The sequence below is a fragment of the Notolepis coatsorum genome, assembly GCF_963971535.1.
Source record: "Notolepis coatsorum genome assembly, chromosome: 20".
Classification (NCBI taxonomy): domain Eukaryota; kingdom Metazoa; phylum Chordata; class Actinopteri; order Aulopiformes; family Paralepididae; genus Notolepis; species Notolepis coatsorum.
In genome coordinates, this window is record NC_140184.1 from 74,132,833 (window position 1) to 74,149,815 (window position 16,983).

Sequence of the window (16,983 nt, forward strand, 5' to 3'; positions counted from 1 at the left end):
CCTCACAGCTAGAAGGTGTAGTGGTTAACACTGTCTCCTCACAGCACAGTGGTGTAGTGGTTAACACTGTCTCCTCACAGCTAGAAGGTGTACTAGTTAACACTGTCTCCTCACAGCACCGTGGTGTAGTGGTTAACACTGTCTCCTCACAGCACGGTGGTGTAGTGGTTAACACTGTCTCCTCACATCACGGTGGTGTAGTGGTTAACACTGTCTCCTCACAGCACGGTGGTGTAGTGGTTAACACTGTCTCCTCACAGCACGGTGGTGTAGTGGTTAACACTGTCTCCTCACAGCACGGTGGTGTAGTGGTTAACACTGTCTCCTCACAGCACGGTGGTGTACTGGTTAACACTGTCGCCTCACAGCTAGAAGGTGTACTGGTTAACACTGTCTCCTCACAGTTAGAAGGTGTACTGGTTAACACTGTCTGCTCACAGCACGGTGGTGTAGTGGTTAACACTGTCTCCTCACAGCACGGTGGTGTAGTGGTTAACACTGTCTCCTCACAGCTAGAAGGTGTACTGGTTAACACTGTCTCCTCACAGCTAGAAGGTGTAGTGGTTAACACTGTCTCCTCACAGCTAGAAGGTGTACTGGTTAACACTGTCTCCTCACAGCTAGAAGGTGTACTGGTTAACACTGTCTCCTCACAGCACGGTGATGTAGTGGTTAACACTGTCTCCTCACAGCTAGAAGGTGTAGTGGTTAACACTGTCGCCTCACAGCTAGAAGGTGTACTGGTTAACACTGTCTCCTCACAGCACGGTGGTGTAGTGGTTAACACTGTCTCCTCACAGCTAGAAGGTGTTCTGGTTAACACTGTCTCCTCACAGCACGGTGGTGTAGTGGTTAACACTGTCTCCTCACAGCACAGTGGTGTAGTGGTTAACACTGTCTCCTCACAGCACGGTGGTGTACTGGTTAACACTGTCTCCTCACAGCACAGTGGTGTAGTGGTTAACACTGTCTCCTCACAGCACAGTGGTGTAGTGGTTAACACTGTCTCCTCACAGCACGGTGGTGTAGTGGTTAACACTGTCTCCTCACAGCACAGTGGTGTACTGGTTAACACTGTCTCCTCACAGCACGGTGGTGTAGTGGTTAACACTGTCTCCTCACAGCACGGTGGTGTAGTGGTTGACACTGTCTCCTCACAGCACGGTGGTGTAGTGGTTAACACTGTCTCCTCACAGCACGGTGGTGTACTGGTTAACACTGTCTCCTCACAGCACGGTGGTGTAGTGGTTAACACTGTCTCCTCACAGCACGGTGGTGTAGTGGTTAACACTGTCTCCTCACAGCTAGAAGGTGTACTGGTTAACACTGTCTCCTCACATCGTGGTGGTGTAGTGGTTAACACTGTCTCCCCCTAGTGGCACGGTGGTGTAGTGGTTAACACTGTCTCCTCACAGCACGGTGGTGTAGTGGTTAACACTGTCTCCTCACAGCACGGTGGTGTAGTGGTTAACACTGTCTCCTCACAGCACAGTGGTGTAGTGGTTAACACTGTCTCCTCACAGCACGGTGGTGTAGTGGTTAACACTGTCTCCTCACAGCACAGTGGTGTAGTGGTTAACACTTTCTCCTCACAGCACAGTGGTGTAGTGGTTAACACTGTCTCCTCACAGCACGGAGGTGTAGTGGTTAACACTGTCTCCTCACAGCACAGTGGTGTAGTGGTTTACACTGTCTCCTCACAGCACAGTGGTGTAGTGGTTAACACTGTCTCCTCACATCAAGGTGGTGTAGTGGTTAACACTGTCTCCTCACAGCACGGTGGTGTAGTGGTTAACACTGTCTCCTCACAGCACGGTGGTGTAGTGGTTAACACTGTCGCCTCACAGCTAGAAGGTGTACTGGTTAACACTGTCTCCTCACAGCACAGTGGTGTAGTGGTTAACACTGTCTCCTCACAGCACGGTGGTGTAGTGGTTAACACTGTCTCCTCACAGCACGGTGGTGTAGTGGTTAACACTGTCTCCTCACAGCACAGTGGTGTAGTGGTTAACACTGTCTCCTCACAGCACGGTGGTGTAGTGGTTAACACTGTCTCCTCACAGCACGGTGGTGTAGTGGTTAACACTGTCTCCTCAGAGCTAGAAGGTGTAGTGGTTAACACTGTCTCCTCACAGCACGGTGGTGTAGTGGTTAACACTGTCTCCTCACAGCACGGTGGTGTAGTGGTTAACACTGTCTCCTCACATCACGGTGGTGTAGTGGTTAACACTGTCGCCTCACAGCTAGAAGGTGTAGTGGTTAACACTGTCTCCTCACAGCACAGTGGTGTAGTGGTTAACACTGTCTCCTCACAGCACGGTGGTGTACTGGTTAACACTGTCTCCTCACAGCACGGTGGTGTAGTGGTTAACACTGTCTCCTCACAGCTAGAAGGTGTAGTGGTTAACACTGTCTCCTCACAGCACGGTGGTGTAGTGGTTAACACTGTCTCCTCACAGCACGGTGGTGTAGTGGTTAACACTGTCTCCTCACAGCTAGAAGGTGTACTGGTTAACACTGTCTCCTCACAGCTAGAAGGTGTAGTGGTTAACACTGTCTCCTCACAGCACGGTGGTGTAGTGGTTAACACTGTCTCCTCACAGCACGGTGGTGTAGTGGTTAACACTGTCGCCTCACAGCTAGAAGGTGTAGTGGTTAACACTGTCTCCTCACAGTTAGAAGGTGTACTGGTTAACACTGTCTCCTCACAGCACGGTGGTGTAGTGGTTAACACTGTCTCCTCACAGTTAGAAGGTGTACTGGTTAACACTGTCTCCTCACAGCACGGTGGTGTAGTGGTTAACACTGTCTCCTCACAGCTAGAAGGTGTAGTGGTTAACACTGTCTCCTCACAGCTAGAAGGTGTAGTGGTTAACACTGTCTCCTCACAGCACGGTGGTGTAGTGGTTAACACTGTCTCCTCACAGCACGGTTGTGTAGTGGTTAACACTGTCGCCTCACAGCACGGTGGTGTAGTGGTTAACACTGTCTCCTCACAGCACGGTGGTGTAGTGGTTAACACTGTTGCCTCACAGCTAGAAGGTGTAGTGGTTAACACTGTCTCCTCACAGCACGGTGGTGTAGTGGTTAACACTGTCTCCTCACAGCACGGTGGTGTAGTGGTTAACACTGTCTCCTCACAGCACGGTGGTGTAGTGGTTAACACTGTCTCCTCACAGCTAGAAGGTGTAGTGGTTAACACTGTCTCCTCACAGCATGGTGGTGTAGTGGTTAACACTGTCTCCTCACAGCACAGTGGTGTAGTGGTTAACACTGTCTCCTCACAGCTAGAAGGTGTAGTGGTTAACACTGTCTCCTCACAGCACAGTGGTGTAGTGGTTAACACTGTCTCCTCACAGCTAGAAGGTGTAGTGGTTAACACTGTCTCCTCACAGCACGGTGGTGTAGTGGTTAACACTGTCGCCTCACAGCTAGAAGGTGTACTGGTTAACAGTCTCCTCACATCGTGGTGGTGTAGTGGTTAACACTGTCTCCCCCTAGTGGCACGGTGGTGTAGTGGTTAACACTGTCTCCTCACAGCACGGTGGTGTAGTGGTTAACACTGTCTCCTCACAGCACGGTGGTGTAGTGGTTAACACTGTCTCCTCACAGCTAGAAGGTGTTCTGGTTAACACTGTCTCCTCACAGCACGGTGGTGTAGTGGTTAACACTCTCTCCTCACAGCACGGTGGTGTACTGGTTAACACTGTCTCCTCACAGCATGGTGGTGTAGTGGTTAACACTGTCTCCTCACAGCTAGAAGGTGTACTGGTTAACACTGTCGCCTCACAGCACGGTGGTGTAGTGGTTAACACTGTCTCCTCACAGCACGGTGGTGTAGTGGTTAACACTGTCTCCTCACAGCTAGAAGGTGTAGTGGTTAACACTGTCGCCTCACAGCTAGAAGGTGTAGTGGTTAACACTGTCGCCTCACAGCTAGAAGGTGTAGTGGTTAACACTGTCTCCTCACAGCTAGAAGGTGTAGTGGTTAACACTGTCGCCTCACAGCTAGAAGGTGTAGTGGTTAACACTGTCTCCTCACAGCTAGAAGGTGTAGTGGTTAACACTGTCGCCTCACAGCTAGAAGGTGTACTGGTTAACACTGTCGCCTCACAGCTAGAATGTGTAGTGGTTAACACTGTCTCCTCACAGCTAGAAGGTGTACTGGTTAACACTGTCGCCTCACAGCTAGAATGTGTACTGGTTAACACTGTCTCCTCACAGCACGGTGGTGTAGTGGTTAACACTGTCTCCTCACAGCACGGTGGTGTAGTGGTTAACACTGTCTCCTCACAGCACAGTGGTGTAGTGGTTAACACTGTCTCCTCACAGCTAGAAGGTGTAGTGGTTAACACTGTCTCCTCACAGCACGGTGGTGTAGTGGTTAACACTGTCTCCTCACAGCACGGTGGTGTAGTGGTTAACAGTGTCTCCTCACAGCACGGTGGTGTAGTGGTTAACACTGTCTCCTCACAGCATGGTGGTGTAGTGGTTAACACTGTCTCCTCACAGCACAGTGGTGTAGTGGTTAACACTCTCTCCTCACAGCACGGTAGTGTAGTGGTTAACACTGTCTCCTCACAGCAAGAAGGTGTAGTGATTAACACTGTCTCCTCACAGCACGGTGGTGTAGTGGTTAACACTGTCTCCTCACAGCACGGTGGTGTAGTGGTTAACACTGTCTCCTCACAGCACGGTGGTGTAGTGGTTAACACTGTCTCCTCACAGCTAGAAGGTGTACTGGTTAACACTGTCTCCTCACAGCACGGTGGTGTAGTGGTTAACACTGTCTCCTCACAGCACGGTGGTGTAGTGGTTAACACTGTCTCCTCACAGCACGGTGGTGTAGTGGTTAACACTGTCTCCTCACAGCACGGTGGTGTAGTAGTTAACACTGTCTCCTCACAGCACGGTGGTGTAGTGGTTAACACTGTCTCCTCACAGCACGGTGGTGTACTGGTTAACACTGTCTCCTCACAGCACGGTGGTGTAGTGGTTAACACTGTCTCCTCACAGCACGGTGGTGTAGTGGTTAACACTGTCTCATCACAGCACGGTGGTGTAGTGGTTAACACTGTCTCCTCACAGCACGGTGGTGTAGTGGTTAACACTGTCTCCTCACAGCACGGTGGTGTAGTGGTTAACACTGTCTCCTCACAGCACGGTGGTGTACTGGTTAACACTGTCTCCTCACAGCACGGTGGTGTAGTGGTTAACACTGTCTCCTCACAGCACGGTGGTGTAGTGGTTAACACTGTCGCCTCACAGCTAGAAGGTGTACTGGTTAACACTGTCGCCTCACAGCTAGAAGGTGTAGTGGTTAACACTGTCGCCTCACAGCTAGAAGGTGTACTGGTTAACACTGTCTCCTCACAGCTAGAAGGTGTACTGGTTAACACTGTCGCCTCACAGCTAGAAGGTGTACTGGTTAACACTGTCTCCTCACAGCTAGAAGGTGTACTGGTTAACACTGTCGCCTCACAGCTAGAAGGTGTACTGGTTAACACTGTCGCCTCACAGCTAGAAGGTGTACTGGTTAACACTGTCGCCTCACAGCTAGAAGGTCCTTTGATTCCCGCTTGGGGACCAGGTTGCCGCGTTGCCAGGTACCCAGGTGGGGTGAATTTTCTCCCCCGTGCTCGCAAGGGTTTCCCCTCCAGAAAAAGAGATAAAGCGAATAAAAAGAGATAAACCCTAACCCTAACCCTCACCTGACCTTTGAGGCACACATAAATCAACTATACAAAAACTCTTTCTACCACCTCAGGAACATCGCCAAACCTCGCCCCTCACTCACTCTGTCAGATGCCGAAAAGCTCATCCACGCCTTTGTTTCCTCCAGGCTGGATTACTGCAACGCACTCCTCATCGGGATCCCTAGCAAGAACATCCAAAGGCTACAATGTATCCAAAACAGCGCTGCTAGGATCCTGATGGGAGTGCGGACATACCACCACATCACTCCCATCCTCAAGTCCCTTCACTGGCTCCCTGTCTCACTCAGGATTGAGTTCAAAGTCTCCCTGCTCACCCACCAATGCCTCTACGGAAACGCCCCGCTATACCTCAAAGAACTCATCACCCCTCACTCCTCCTCCTGACATCTCCGCTCTGGCCAGGCAAACCTCCTCCAGCGCCCAAGGACCAATCTCTGCACTATGGGAGATCGGTCCTTTTGCTCTTCCGCTCCCAGTCTGTGGAATGCTCTCCCTGACTACCTGAGAGCACCACAGACTGTGGATGCTTTTAAGAAAGGCCTCAAAACTTACCTTTTTAGTAGAGCCTTCTGTTGACTTTTTATCAAATTTGTTGCTCCACACATTTTATGTTCTTTTACCAATTTTTTTTATCAGTTTTATTTATTCTATGTTTCTCTATGTTATTCTATGTTTTAGTCTTGCCTATTTTTATATTCTTTCTTTCCTTTATTCTCGCTAGTTTTTAAGTGCTTTTAACTGTAGCGCTTTTGAGACTTGCCCCGCAACTGTAAAGCGCATTACAAATAGAATCTATTATTATTATTATTATTAACCCAATGGAAAATCATGCAGATCAGATCGCTAACGCTGTCGTGTCCCTGACGCAGACGGCCAGGAGCACTTGGATTGGTCCCCGGTCGCGGCCCCACGCTGCAGCCCCTGTCTGCTCCCGGCTGTCAGAGGGACATTTCATCGGTGACTCAGTAGATGTGTGTGTTCCTGTGTGTCTCCCATCTGCATGACAAATAAATACTTCTTCTTCTTCTTCTTCTTCTTCTTCTTCTTCTTCTTCTTCTTCTTCTTCTTCTTCTTCTTCTTCTTCTTCTTCTTCTTCTTCTTCTTCTTCTTCTTCTTCTTCTTCTTCTTCTTCTTCTTCTTCTTCTTCTTCTTCTTCTTCTTCTTCTTCTTCTTCTTCTTCTTCTTCTTCTTCTTCTTCTTCTTCTTCTTCTTCTTCTTCTTCTTCTTCTTCTTCTTCTTCTTCTTCTTCTTCTTCTTCTTCTTCTTCTTCTTCTTCTTCTTCTTCTTCTTCTTCTTCTTCTTCTTCTTCTTCTATCTGCTATGCAGATCATTGACGAAGAGGACACTCAGTTCATGACCAACTGCCCCCCAGCCGTGACAGAAAGCACCCCTCGCCGACGCACCAGTATCCAGGTGTTCTGGACGGCGCCCCCTAGTGGCTCCGGCTGCGTCATCCTCAAGTATGTATGCAACACCCTGAATGCTTCTTTTCTTGTTTGGCATTTAGCTGAACACTTTTATCCAAAGCGACTTACAAGTTCTGTACGACAAGTCAGCAGGGAGGGGCACAATGGTGGCTCAGGGGGTAGAGCAATTGTCTGGAAATCTGGAGGTTCCCGGTTTGATTCTTGCTCCTCCCGGGCAGCGTGTCGAAGTGTCCTTGAGCAAGACACTTGGCACCTTGCATGGTCGCCTCTGCCATCGGTGAGTGAATGGGTAAAATGTGAGGAACAAATTGTAAAACGCTTTGGATAAAAACTGCGATATAAATGCACCATTTACCAGTTACCATCTTTCAGCTGAGTAATATTGTTCATCAAACAGTGATGAAACGTGGGCGCTGCAGTGGTGAGACGTGGGCGCTGCAGTGGTGAGACGTGGGCGCTGCAGTGGTGAGACGTGGGCGCTGCAGTGGTGAGACGTGGGCGCTGCAGTGGTGAGACGTGGGCGCTGCAGTGGTGAGACGTGGGCGCTGCAGTGGTGAGACGTGGGTGCTGCAGTGTTGAGACGTGGGTGCTGCAGTGGTGAGACGTGGGTGCTGCAGTGTTGAGACGTGGGTGCTGCAGTGGTGAGACGTGGGTGCTGCAGTGGTGAGACGTGGGCGCTGCAGTGGTGAGACGTGGGCACTGCAGTGTTGAAACGTGGGCACTGCAGTGTTGAAACGTGGGCGCTGCAGTGGTGATACGTGGGCGCTGCAGTGGTGAGACGTGGGTGCTGCAGTGTTGAAACGTGGGCGCTGCAGTGGTGAGACGTGGGTGCTGCAGTGGTGAGACGTGGGCGCTGCAGTGGTGAGACGTGGGCGCTGCAGTGTTGAAACGTGGGTGCTGCAGTGGTGAGACGTGGGCGCTGCAGTGGTGAGACGTGGGCGCTGCAGTGGTGAGACGTGGGTGCTGCAGTGTTGAGACGTGGGCACTGCAGTGGTGAGACGTGGGTGCTGCAGTGGTGAGACGTGGGTGCTGCAGTGGTGAGACGTGGGCGCTGCAGTGGTGAGACGTGGGCACTGCAGTGTTGAGACGTGGGCACTGCAGTGGTGAGACGTGGGCGCTGCAGTGGTGAGACGTGGGCACTGCAGTGGTGAGACGTGGGCGCTGCAGTGGTGAGACGTGGGCGCTGCAGTGTTGAAACGTGGGCGCTGCAGTGGTGAGACGTAGGTGCTGCAGTGGTGAGACGTGGGCGCTGCAGTGTTGAGACGTGGGCGCTGCAGTGGTGAGACGTGGGCACTGCAGTGTTGAGACGTGGGCGCTGCAGTGGTGAGACGTGGGTGCTGCAGTGTTGAGACGTGGGCGCTGCAGTGTTGAGACGTGGGTGCTGCAGTGTTGAAACGTGGGTGCTGCAGTGTTGAGACGTGGGCGCTGCAGTGGTGAAACGTGGGTGCTGCAGTGGTGAGACGTGGGCGCTGCAGTGGTGAGACGTGGGCGCTGCAGTGTTGAGACGTGGGCGCTGCAGTGTTGAGACGTGGGTGCTGCAGTGGTGAGACGTGGGCGCTGCAGTGTTGAGACGTGGGCGCTGCAGTGGTGAGACGTGGGCGCTGCAGTGTTGAGACGTGGGCGCTGCAGTGGTGAAACGTGGGTGCTGCAGTGTTGAGACGTGGGCGCTGCAGTGGTGAAACGTGGGTGCTGCAGTGTTGAGACGTGGGCGCTGCAGTGGTGAAACGTGGGTGCTGCAGTGTTGAAACGTGGGTGCTGCAGTGGTGAGACGTGGGCGCTGCAGTGGTGAGACGTGGGCGCTGCAGTGTTGAGACGTGGGCGCTGCAGTGGTGAGACGTGGGCGCTGCAGTGGTGAAACGTGGGTGCTGCAGTGGTGAAACGTGGGTGCTGCAGTGGTGAGACGTGGGCGCTGCAGTGGTGAAACGTGGGTGCTGCAGTGGTGAAACGTGGGCGCTGCAGTGGTGAGACGTGGGCGCTGCAGTGGTGAGACGTGGGCGCTGCAGTGGTGAGACGTGGGCGCTGCAGTGGTGATACGTGGGTGCTGCAGTGTTGAGACGTGGGCGCTGCAGTGGTGAGACGTGGGCGCTGCAGTGTTGAGACGTGGGCGCTGCAGTGGTGAGACGTGGGCGCTGCAGTGTTGAGACGTGGGTGCTGCAGTGTTGAGACGTGGGCGCTGCAGTGGTGAGACGTGGGTGCTGCAGTGGTGAGACGTGGGCGCTGCAGTGGTGAGACGTGGGCGCTGCAGTGGTGAGACGTGGGCGCTCCAGTGTTGAAACGTGGGCGCTGCAGTGTTGAGACGTGGGCGCTGCAGTGTTGAAACGTGGGCGCTGCAGTGGTGAGACGTGGGCGCTGCAGTGGTGAGACGTGGGCGCTGCAGTGTTGAGACGTGGGCGCTGCAGTGGTGAGACGTGGGCGCTGCAGTGTTGAGACGTGGGCGCTGCAGTGTTGAGACGTGGGCGCTGCAGTGGTGAAACGTGGGCGCTGCAGTGTTGAAACGTGGGTGCTGCAGTGGTGAGACGTGGGTGCTGCAGTGGTGAGACGTGGGTGCTGCAGTGGTGAGACGTGGGTGCTGCAGTGGTGAAACGTGGGTGCTGCAGTGTTGCGACGTGGACGCTGCAGTGGTGAGATGTGGGTGCTGCAGTGTTGAAACGTGGGTGCTGCATTATAATAAACAACAAATGTAAGATAAAAAAAAACTATATACACTGAATGATTAGTTGTTACCTAAAGCCCTTGGACTCCACTGTAGAGAAGGGGTGCAGGCCTTTGACAACAAACTGGGTCACAGCCCTGTGACACTCGTTCACCCTATCTAGCTGCTAGGGTGAAGGGACTTTGGGCTTGGCTGGGACCGGTGGTGGTAGAGGGAGGAGGGGTGGGCTGGGACCGGTGGTGGTGGAGGGAGGAGGGGTGGGCTGGGACCGTGGTGGTGGAGGGAGGAGGGGTGGGCTGGGACCCGTGGTGGTGGAGGGAGGAGGGGTGGGCTGGGACCGGTGGTGGTGGAGGGAGGAGGGGTGGGCTGGGACCGGTGGTGGTAGAGGGAGGAGGGGTGGGCTGGGACCGTGGTGGTAGAGGGAGGAGGGGTGGGCTGGGACCGTGGTGGTGGAAGGAGGAGGGGTGGGCTCGGACCGGTGGTGGTGGAGGGAGGAGGGGTGGGCTGGGACCGGTGGTGGTGGAGGGAGGAGGGGTGGGCTGGGACCGGTGGTGGTGGTGGGAGGAGGGGTGGGCTGGGACCGTGGTGGTAGAGGGAGGAGGGGTGGGCTGGGGCCGTGGTGGTAGAGGGAGGAGGGGTGGGCTGGGACCCGTGGTGGTAGAGGGAGGAGGGGTGGGCTGGGACCGGTGGTGGTAGAGGGAGGAGGGGTGGGCTGGGACCGTGGTGGTAGAGGGAGGAGGGGTGGGCTGGGACCGGTGGTGGTGGAGGGAGGAGGGGTGGGCTGGGACCGGTGGTGGTAGAGGGAGGAGGGGTGGGCTGGGACCGGTGGTGGTAGAGGGAGGAGGGGTGGGCTGGGACCGTGGTGGTAGAGGGAGGAGGGGTGGGCTGGGACCGGTGGTGGTGGAGGGAGGAGGGGTGGGCTGGGACCGGTGGTGGTGGAGGGAGGAGGGGTGGGCTGGGACCGGTGGTGGTGGTGGGAGGAGGGGTGGGCTGGGACCGGTGGTGGTAGAGGGAGGAGGGGTGGGCTGGGACCGGTGGTGGTGGAGGGAGGAGGGGTGGGCTGGGACCGTGGTGGCTGCAGCCTCAGCCTGACCATCTATAAAAAGTTGTCATCTTTCAAATATATTTGTAGCTAAACAATTAGCTAAGCAAATTACCTTCTGTATTTATATTTGATTTGTATGTTTTTTGTTTAATGCCCTGTTTTATGTTGAAACTTGTTGTGTGCTGTGTTGGTCAGGACTCCCTGGAAGAAGAGATCTTGTAGATTTTGCAGAAGCTAATTTCCATCTGTAGTCTATCCAGCTGCTAACTGTATTTGAGTGAGTTAAGTCTTGGTGTTATGGTAGACTCAGACCTAAGCTTTAAATCACAATCAACAAGTTGACAAAAACATAATTCTTCCACCTTAGAAACATAGCTAAAGTACGGTCATTTATAAATCAAAAGGACGCTGAAAACCAAATCCATGCCTTTATCTCAAGCCGACTCGACTGCTGTAGTGCACTCCTTACCGGCCTCCCGAAAAAATATGATGATAACTATTTTATTGCAATGCACTATTGCATTATTTTATTCTATTTTACTAACTATTTTATTGTACTGCACTATTTTACTTTGTATCAGTGATAATCAAACCGTAAACAAAGACGCATATTAACACTTTCAGCGCCAGATGGCGCTGTTTACTGTTACTGTTGAAAGGCCAGCGCCTTTTAACATGGGGATACATGGCTGTGTTTGCAGGCCTAAAGCTATATTATATATTATAGCTATGGATCTAATAATATAGTCGATCGCCATTGAGTTTCTTCCGGTCAAGATGCAAAAAACAGATCATTTTTCCATCCATACATTTCCGTTTTATACCGCCGTGAATATGAGTGTAGTTTCAGGGTGGTCTGGTGTCATTTCCAAAATGACAGACACCAAGCCACATCGTTTCAAATGGAGTGCAATAGCGGCCGCAAGGTGTTAGGCGGCGGTATTGGACTTTTGAGATCTCAGACCCATCCCCAGTGAATGGAAATATCGAATAAAAGAAACAACGATGAAAACCTGACTATACTCTGGTTTTCGGGGGTCCTGGCGCTCAACGTGCGGCGAGTTAACCCTAGATCTTAGATCTTAATATGAAAAACGATGTGATTTAATGTTCTATGTCTTACCTTGACTTTGTCTATTTTACTGCTATCTATTTTATGCTTTATGTCTGCACTTTATGCATTGCTCTTGATCTGCCAATGTTGTGCTCATTTTATGCCTGTCTTTTTGTACTGCTGTGAAGCACTTTGAGCTGCAATTATGGTATGAAAGGTGCTATACAAACAGTGTATTATTATTATTATTATTATTATTATTATTATTATTATTATTATTATTATTATTATTATTATTATTATTATTATTATTATTATTATTATTATTATTATTATTATTATTATTATTATGAATTATTATAGTTTGCTTCATTAATTAAAGGGTGTGAATTTAAGTGTTCTCTAGTGCCTTTTGTCCGCTTTAAGGTGGTGGTATAAGTTAAAGGTTGTGGTGTCGAAGTAAAAAAAATCTATCTGGGCTAAGCCCCGGATCTCCTACAATCCTAAATTCGCCCCTGGAGCAAAGCAGTCGAAAACGGCGCATTTCTGCAGACTAATGTTATGTTTTGCCAACAGATGTTTTGATAAATTGCTCGTATTGCCACCCTTACTGGCAAATGTTTTGTTGCACTTGTGGCAACGTGCGTTGTCGGCATCGACTCTCGTAAAGTATACCCATACTTTTGAGCACTTCGCTCTCTCCGCCATGACGAGCGCATGCAGAGCTGTCTGTGTGCTGCACGCTTCAGCAGCACGGAGCCATGGGCAGCACCTTCCTTATTAAGTACCCGTGTGTGTGAGTGTGGAGCCACGGGCAGCACCTTCCTTATTAAGTACCCGTGTGTGTGAGTGTGGAGCCACGGGCAGCACCTTCCTTATTAAGTACCCGTGTGTGTGAGTGTGGAGCCACGGGCAGCACCTTCCTTATTAAGTACCCGTGTGTGTGAGTGTGGAGCCACGGGCAGCACCTTCCTTATTAAGTACCCGTGTGTGTGAGTGTGGAGCCACGGGCAGCACCTTCCTTATTAAGTACCCGTGTGTGTGAGTGTGGAGCCACGGGCAGCACCTTCCTTATTAAGTACCCGTGTGTGTGAGTGTGGAGCCACGGGCAGCACCTTCCTTATTAAGTACCCGTGTGTGTGAGTGTGAGCGGCTCGCGACGAGTGTGTGTAATAATGGCTCGCTGCGGCTCGCTTCTCGTGCAGAGACAGACAGAGGAGAGATAGTTTGCAACGTTTTAAATTCCTCGAAAGAAAAAACTCATACTAATAATAATTTTTCGAGTATCGATAGCAGTACCGATAACGTTGGAGCTTATCAATACTCTGGTTTTTTCTAATTTAGTACCGGTATCCCTAGGTAGTAATATAGAAAAGGAAGATTAATTAGTGGAAGAGTGCATGATAGTAGAAGACAGTTAATACGTTTATTTTATTTTATTTCAGATATTGATTGAAGAACTGTGTTTTAGTTGACGGCGAAAGATTGGTCTTGTTTCGATGTCCTAACTGTGGTGGGAAGTTCGTTCCACCATTGTGGAGTTAGGACAGCCAAAACACAACGCAAGTTAGCAGAGATGAGTACAATCTACTCTTATCTGCAGTCCACTTACCTTCTGTAATATAATGTATAATATGAATGATTAATGATTGAATACACAGCCTGAAAAGTACAACTGAGATATATACACGACAGGCCATGGTATATGGTTATTATATCACAGCTAAGGGTCGTAGTTCGGCTAACGGTTAACAAGGCTAACCGTTTTTCCTCAGGCGAGGAGTGATGCTGACTTGTGAAAAGGAATTACAATCATAGCTGTGGATATACGCTCATTATACAACGGCATGCAAATTTCTCTATTCTGATTGGCTGAAACAGTCAATTTACACGTATGTATCTGTCACAATTCCACGTTCTTTGTCCCAGGACCGCCCCACAACCGAATCACTATCACTCCGTGTGTGAGTTTAAAAAAAAAACAAGATGGCGGACAATAATCTTTACAATGGTATGTTGATAGCGTCATAACGACTAAATAAAAACCGATTCTGTCACGGCGAATGTCTTAGTCTCTTACACAATGTTGGATTGTGTAATCTATGGACCATTGTGGAACAAAAGAAAAATCGCGGATTGATTGATTGATTATTTGCAATCTTTTTTAAATTTTTTCTTCCTTGCCCCTGACTGCAGAGCTCACTCTCTGGCACACCACCCACACACACACACACACACACACACACACACACACACGCACGCATGCACGCACGCACGCACGCACACACACACACACACACACACACACCACATACACACACACACACACTCCTGTCTGCAACGGCGGAGGAGAGTCAGACTGAGAGACATAGAAGCAGCTGAGTGCTGCGCTGTTTTAAGTGAGCATGGCCTATTGAATTGATTGATTGGTTGATTGCTAATTGTAATACTGTACGCCTGGTTTCCAACTGGTTAAGTTTAGGCCCTCTAAAGTAGGTTTAAAAAAAATTATAAAAAATAGGGCGAAGAAAACTTTTTTTTCCCTATAGGGCAAAGAAAACGTTTTAATTTGTTTTACCTACTTTCTATAGAAGCATCTAGAATGAAGTTCTATAGAAAGTAGGTCTGCATCCCTTAACAATTGTGTGTATTGAGCCGTAATGTATTGTACCCATTCTGCATCTGGTAATACATTTTTCAATCAATCAATCAGTCATTCCAATAACCACTAACTTCATAATTAAAAACTAAAGAAAAGTTGGATGTGTTAGTTGGTTGGATGTCTTAGTTGAAAGACAGTTGGGATGTTTTAGTTGGTTAGATGTCTTAGTTGAAAGACAGTTGGATGTGTTAGTTGGTTGGATGTCTTAGTTGAAAGACAGTTGGATGTGTTAGTTGGTTGGATGTCTTAGTTGAAAGACAGTTGGATGTGTTAGTTGGTTGGATGTCTTAGTTGAAAGACAGTGGATGTGTTAGTTGGTTGGATGCACTTCCGAGCTGCTTCCACATGGAGGCAACTTCTCTTTTTTGTTGTTGTGGAACTACTTTTTGTGGCGGATGTTTTTTTCAATAAATCTTCGATTAATGTGTGTTTATTGTATAGCAATAAGTTGGATGAATGTGGCAGTTGTATAAAAGCATTACACCACTTGCAGTCGTGATTTGTGAAAAATAAACCATGCCTAGGGGGGTCTAACAACCCCTCGGCTGCGTGTCGGGCCTAACGACCACCCCTAGGCATGGTTTATTTTTCACAAACCACTCCTGCGCGTGATGTAATGCTTAATTATACCATGGCTATGAACCAATCAGATTGCTTGATTTGAGCTACCCGTTTTATAAACAAGAAATACCACTCAAAGGGAAGTCAAGGTTAAGTTATTATGGATGTTCACAGAATTTTCCAACTTTCATACCCGATGAATCCATTGACTTTGTCACTTTAAGCCAACATGAAGACAGTGTGCGGCCTGTCTTTTACGGTTCTCCAGCTGTGGGATGTATTATTAAAACCCCTCATTCTTTCTTGACAGTCATATGGAAGTGAACACTCCCTTTCAATCTAAGGGGCTCTGGTTGTAGAAATTAAATAAATAAATAACTGAAATAATATACATTTAGATGACTACTATCATACTGTCTTTATACCTGTATCACTGTACATATTACACTACAACTCTATACATGCATCTCATTAGCACTACACTCAGTAGTACTAATTGTATATTTTTACCAAGTTTAATCACCTGTACATTGTATATTGCTGTTGCACTTTACTGTTACATTTGCACTCTGCAAAACGTATTTCCGTTCTACTGTACTTGTGCTGTGTAATGACAACACATTTTAATCTAATCTAATGTGAAAAAAAGAAAAAGAAATGCATGTTTTGGTAATACACGGACAAGAATGATGGTAATCTAAGGCCTTGTCCAGACTAAAACGATTTGATATTTTTAGTTTTCGTTTCGTTTCATTTACAAAAAGGTTTCCGTAAAACGAAAACGTCTCAAGGTAATAAGTGCGTGCCAAAATGTAATGTCTTTCCTGTTTTTCGATCTTTATTTAGAAAACCGACCGGAAGCGTTGTCAATCGTTGTTTTCGATAACTTGTGTGTCCGGTTCTGTGCTTTGTTTTGAGCCGACGCTAGTTTCAACGAGGATAGGAGAGTGCAGCTTCACAGGCAGCCGGTGATGAGGAGGAGGAAGAGCTGTGGATTTTAATCGGCAGGAGAGAGACAGAGCTCAAAGCCATATATAATATAATAGCCCCGTGGTGCGGTCGGAGGCAGCTCGAACTACCTGAGAGAGAGAGAGAGAGAGAGAGAGAGAGAGAGAGAGAGAGAGAGGAGAGAGAGAGAGAGGAGAGAGAGAAGAGAGAGAGAGAGAGAGAGAGAGAGAGAGAGAGAGAGAGAGAGAGAGAGAGAGAGAGAGAGAGGGAGAGAGAGAGAGAGAGAGAGGGAGAGATGGATATAGAGAGAAAGAGTGAGAGAGAGTGAGAGAGAGAGAGAGAGAGAAGAGAGATAGAGGAGAGAGAGAGAGAGAGAGAGAGAGAGAGAGAGAGAGAGAGAGAGAGAGAGGAGAGAGAGAGAGAGAGAGAGAGAGAGAGAGAGAGAGAGAGAGAGAGAGAGAGAGAGAGAGAGAGAGAGAGAGAGAGGAGAGAGGAGAGAGAGAGAGAGAGATAGAGAGAGAGATGGAGAGAGGGAGAGAGAGAGATAGATAGAGTGAGGAGATGGATAGAGAGAGAGTGAGAGAGAGAGAGTGGTGTCAGGAGAACTGCCTCTCCCTGAACGTCAGCAAAACAAATAGATGATTGTGGACTTCAGGAGGTCGGGGGTCAAGGACTACAGCCCCCATAGCATCGACGGGGCACCGGTTGAGAGAGTGAACAGTTTCAAGTACTTCAGAGCCCACATATCCGAGGACTTGACATGGACCACACACATTGACAGTGTTGTGAAGAAGGCACGACAACGCCTCTACTTCCTCAGGCGCCTAAGGAAGTTCCAAGTCAGTCAGAAGATCCTTAGGAACTTCTACTCATGTACAATAGAGAGCATCCTGACCGGCAACCTCACCTCCTGGTT

General features: G+C 49.4%; 1 protein-coding gene across 1 annotated transcript in view; it reads left to right on the forward strand.

Annotated features, from left to right (window-relative positions):
• LOC311246904 (spondin-1-like) overlaps positions 1-16,983 on the forward strand; it is a gene marked incomplete at both ends in the record, with an annotated part of 447,234 nt that overhangs the window by 112,027 nt on the left and 318,224 nt on the right. Inside the window, 1 exon segment of the mRNA XM_084337145.1 lies at positions 7,044-7,177. Coding sequence (XP_084193271.1) covers positions 7,044-7,177 — 134 coding nt within the window.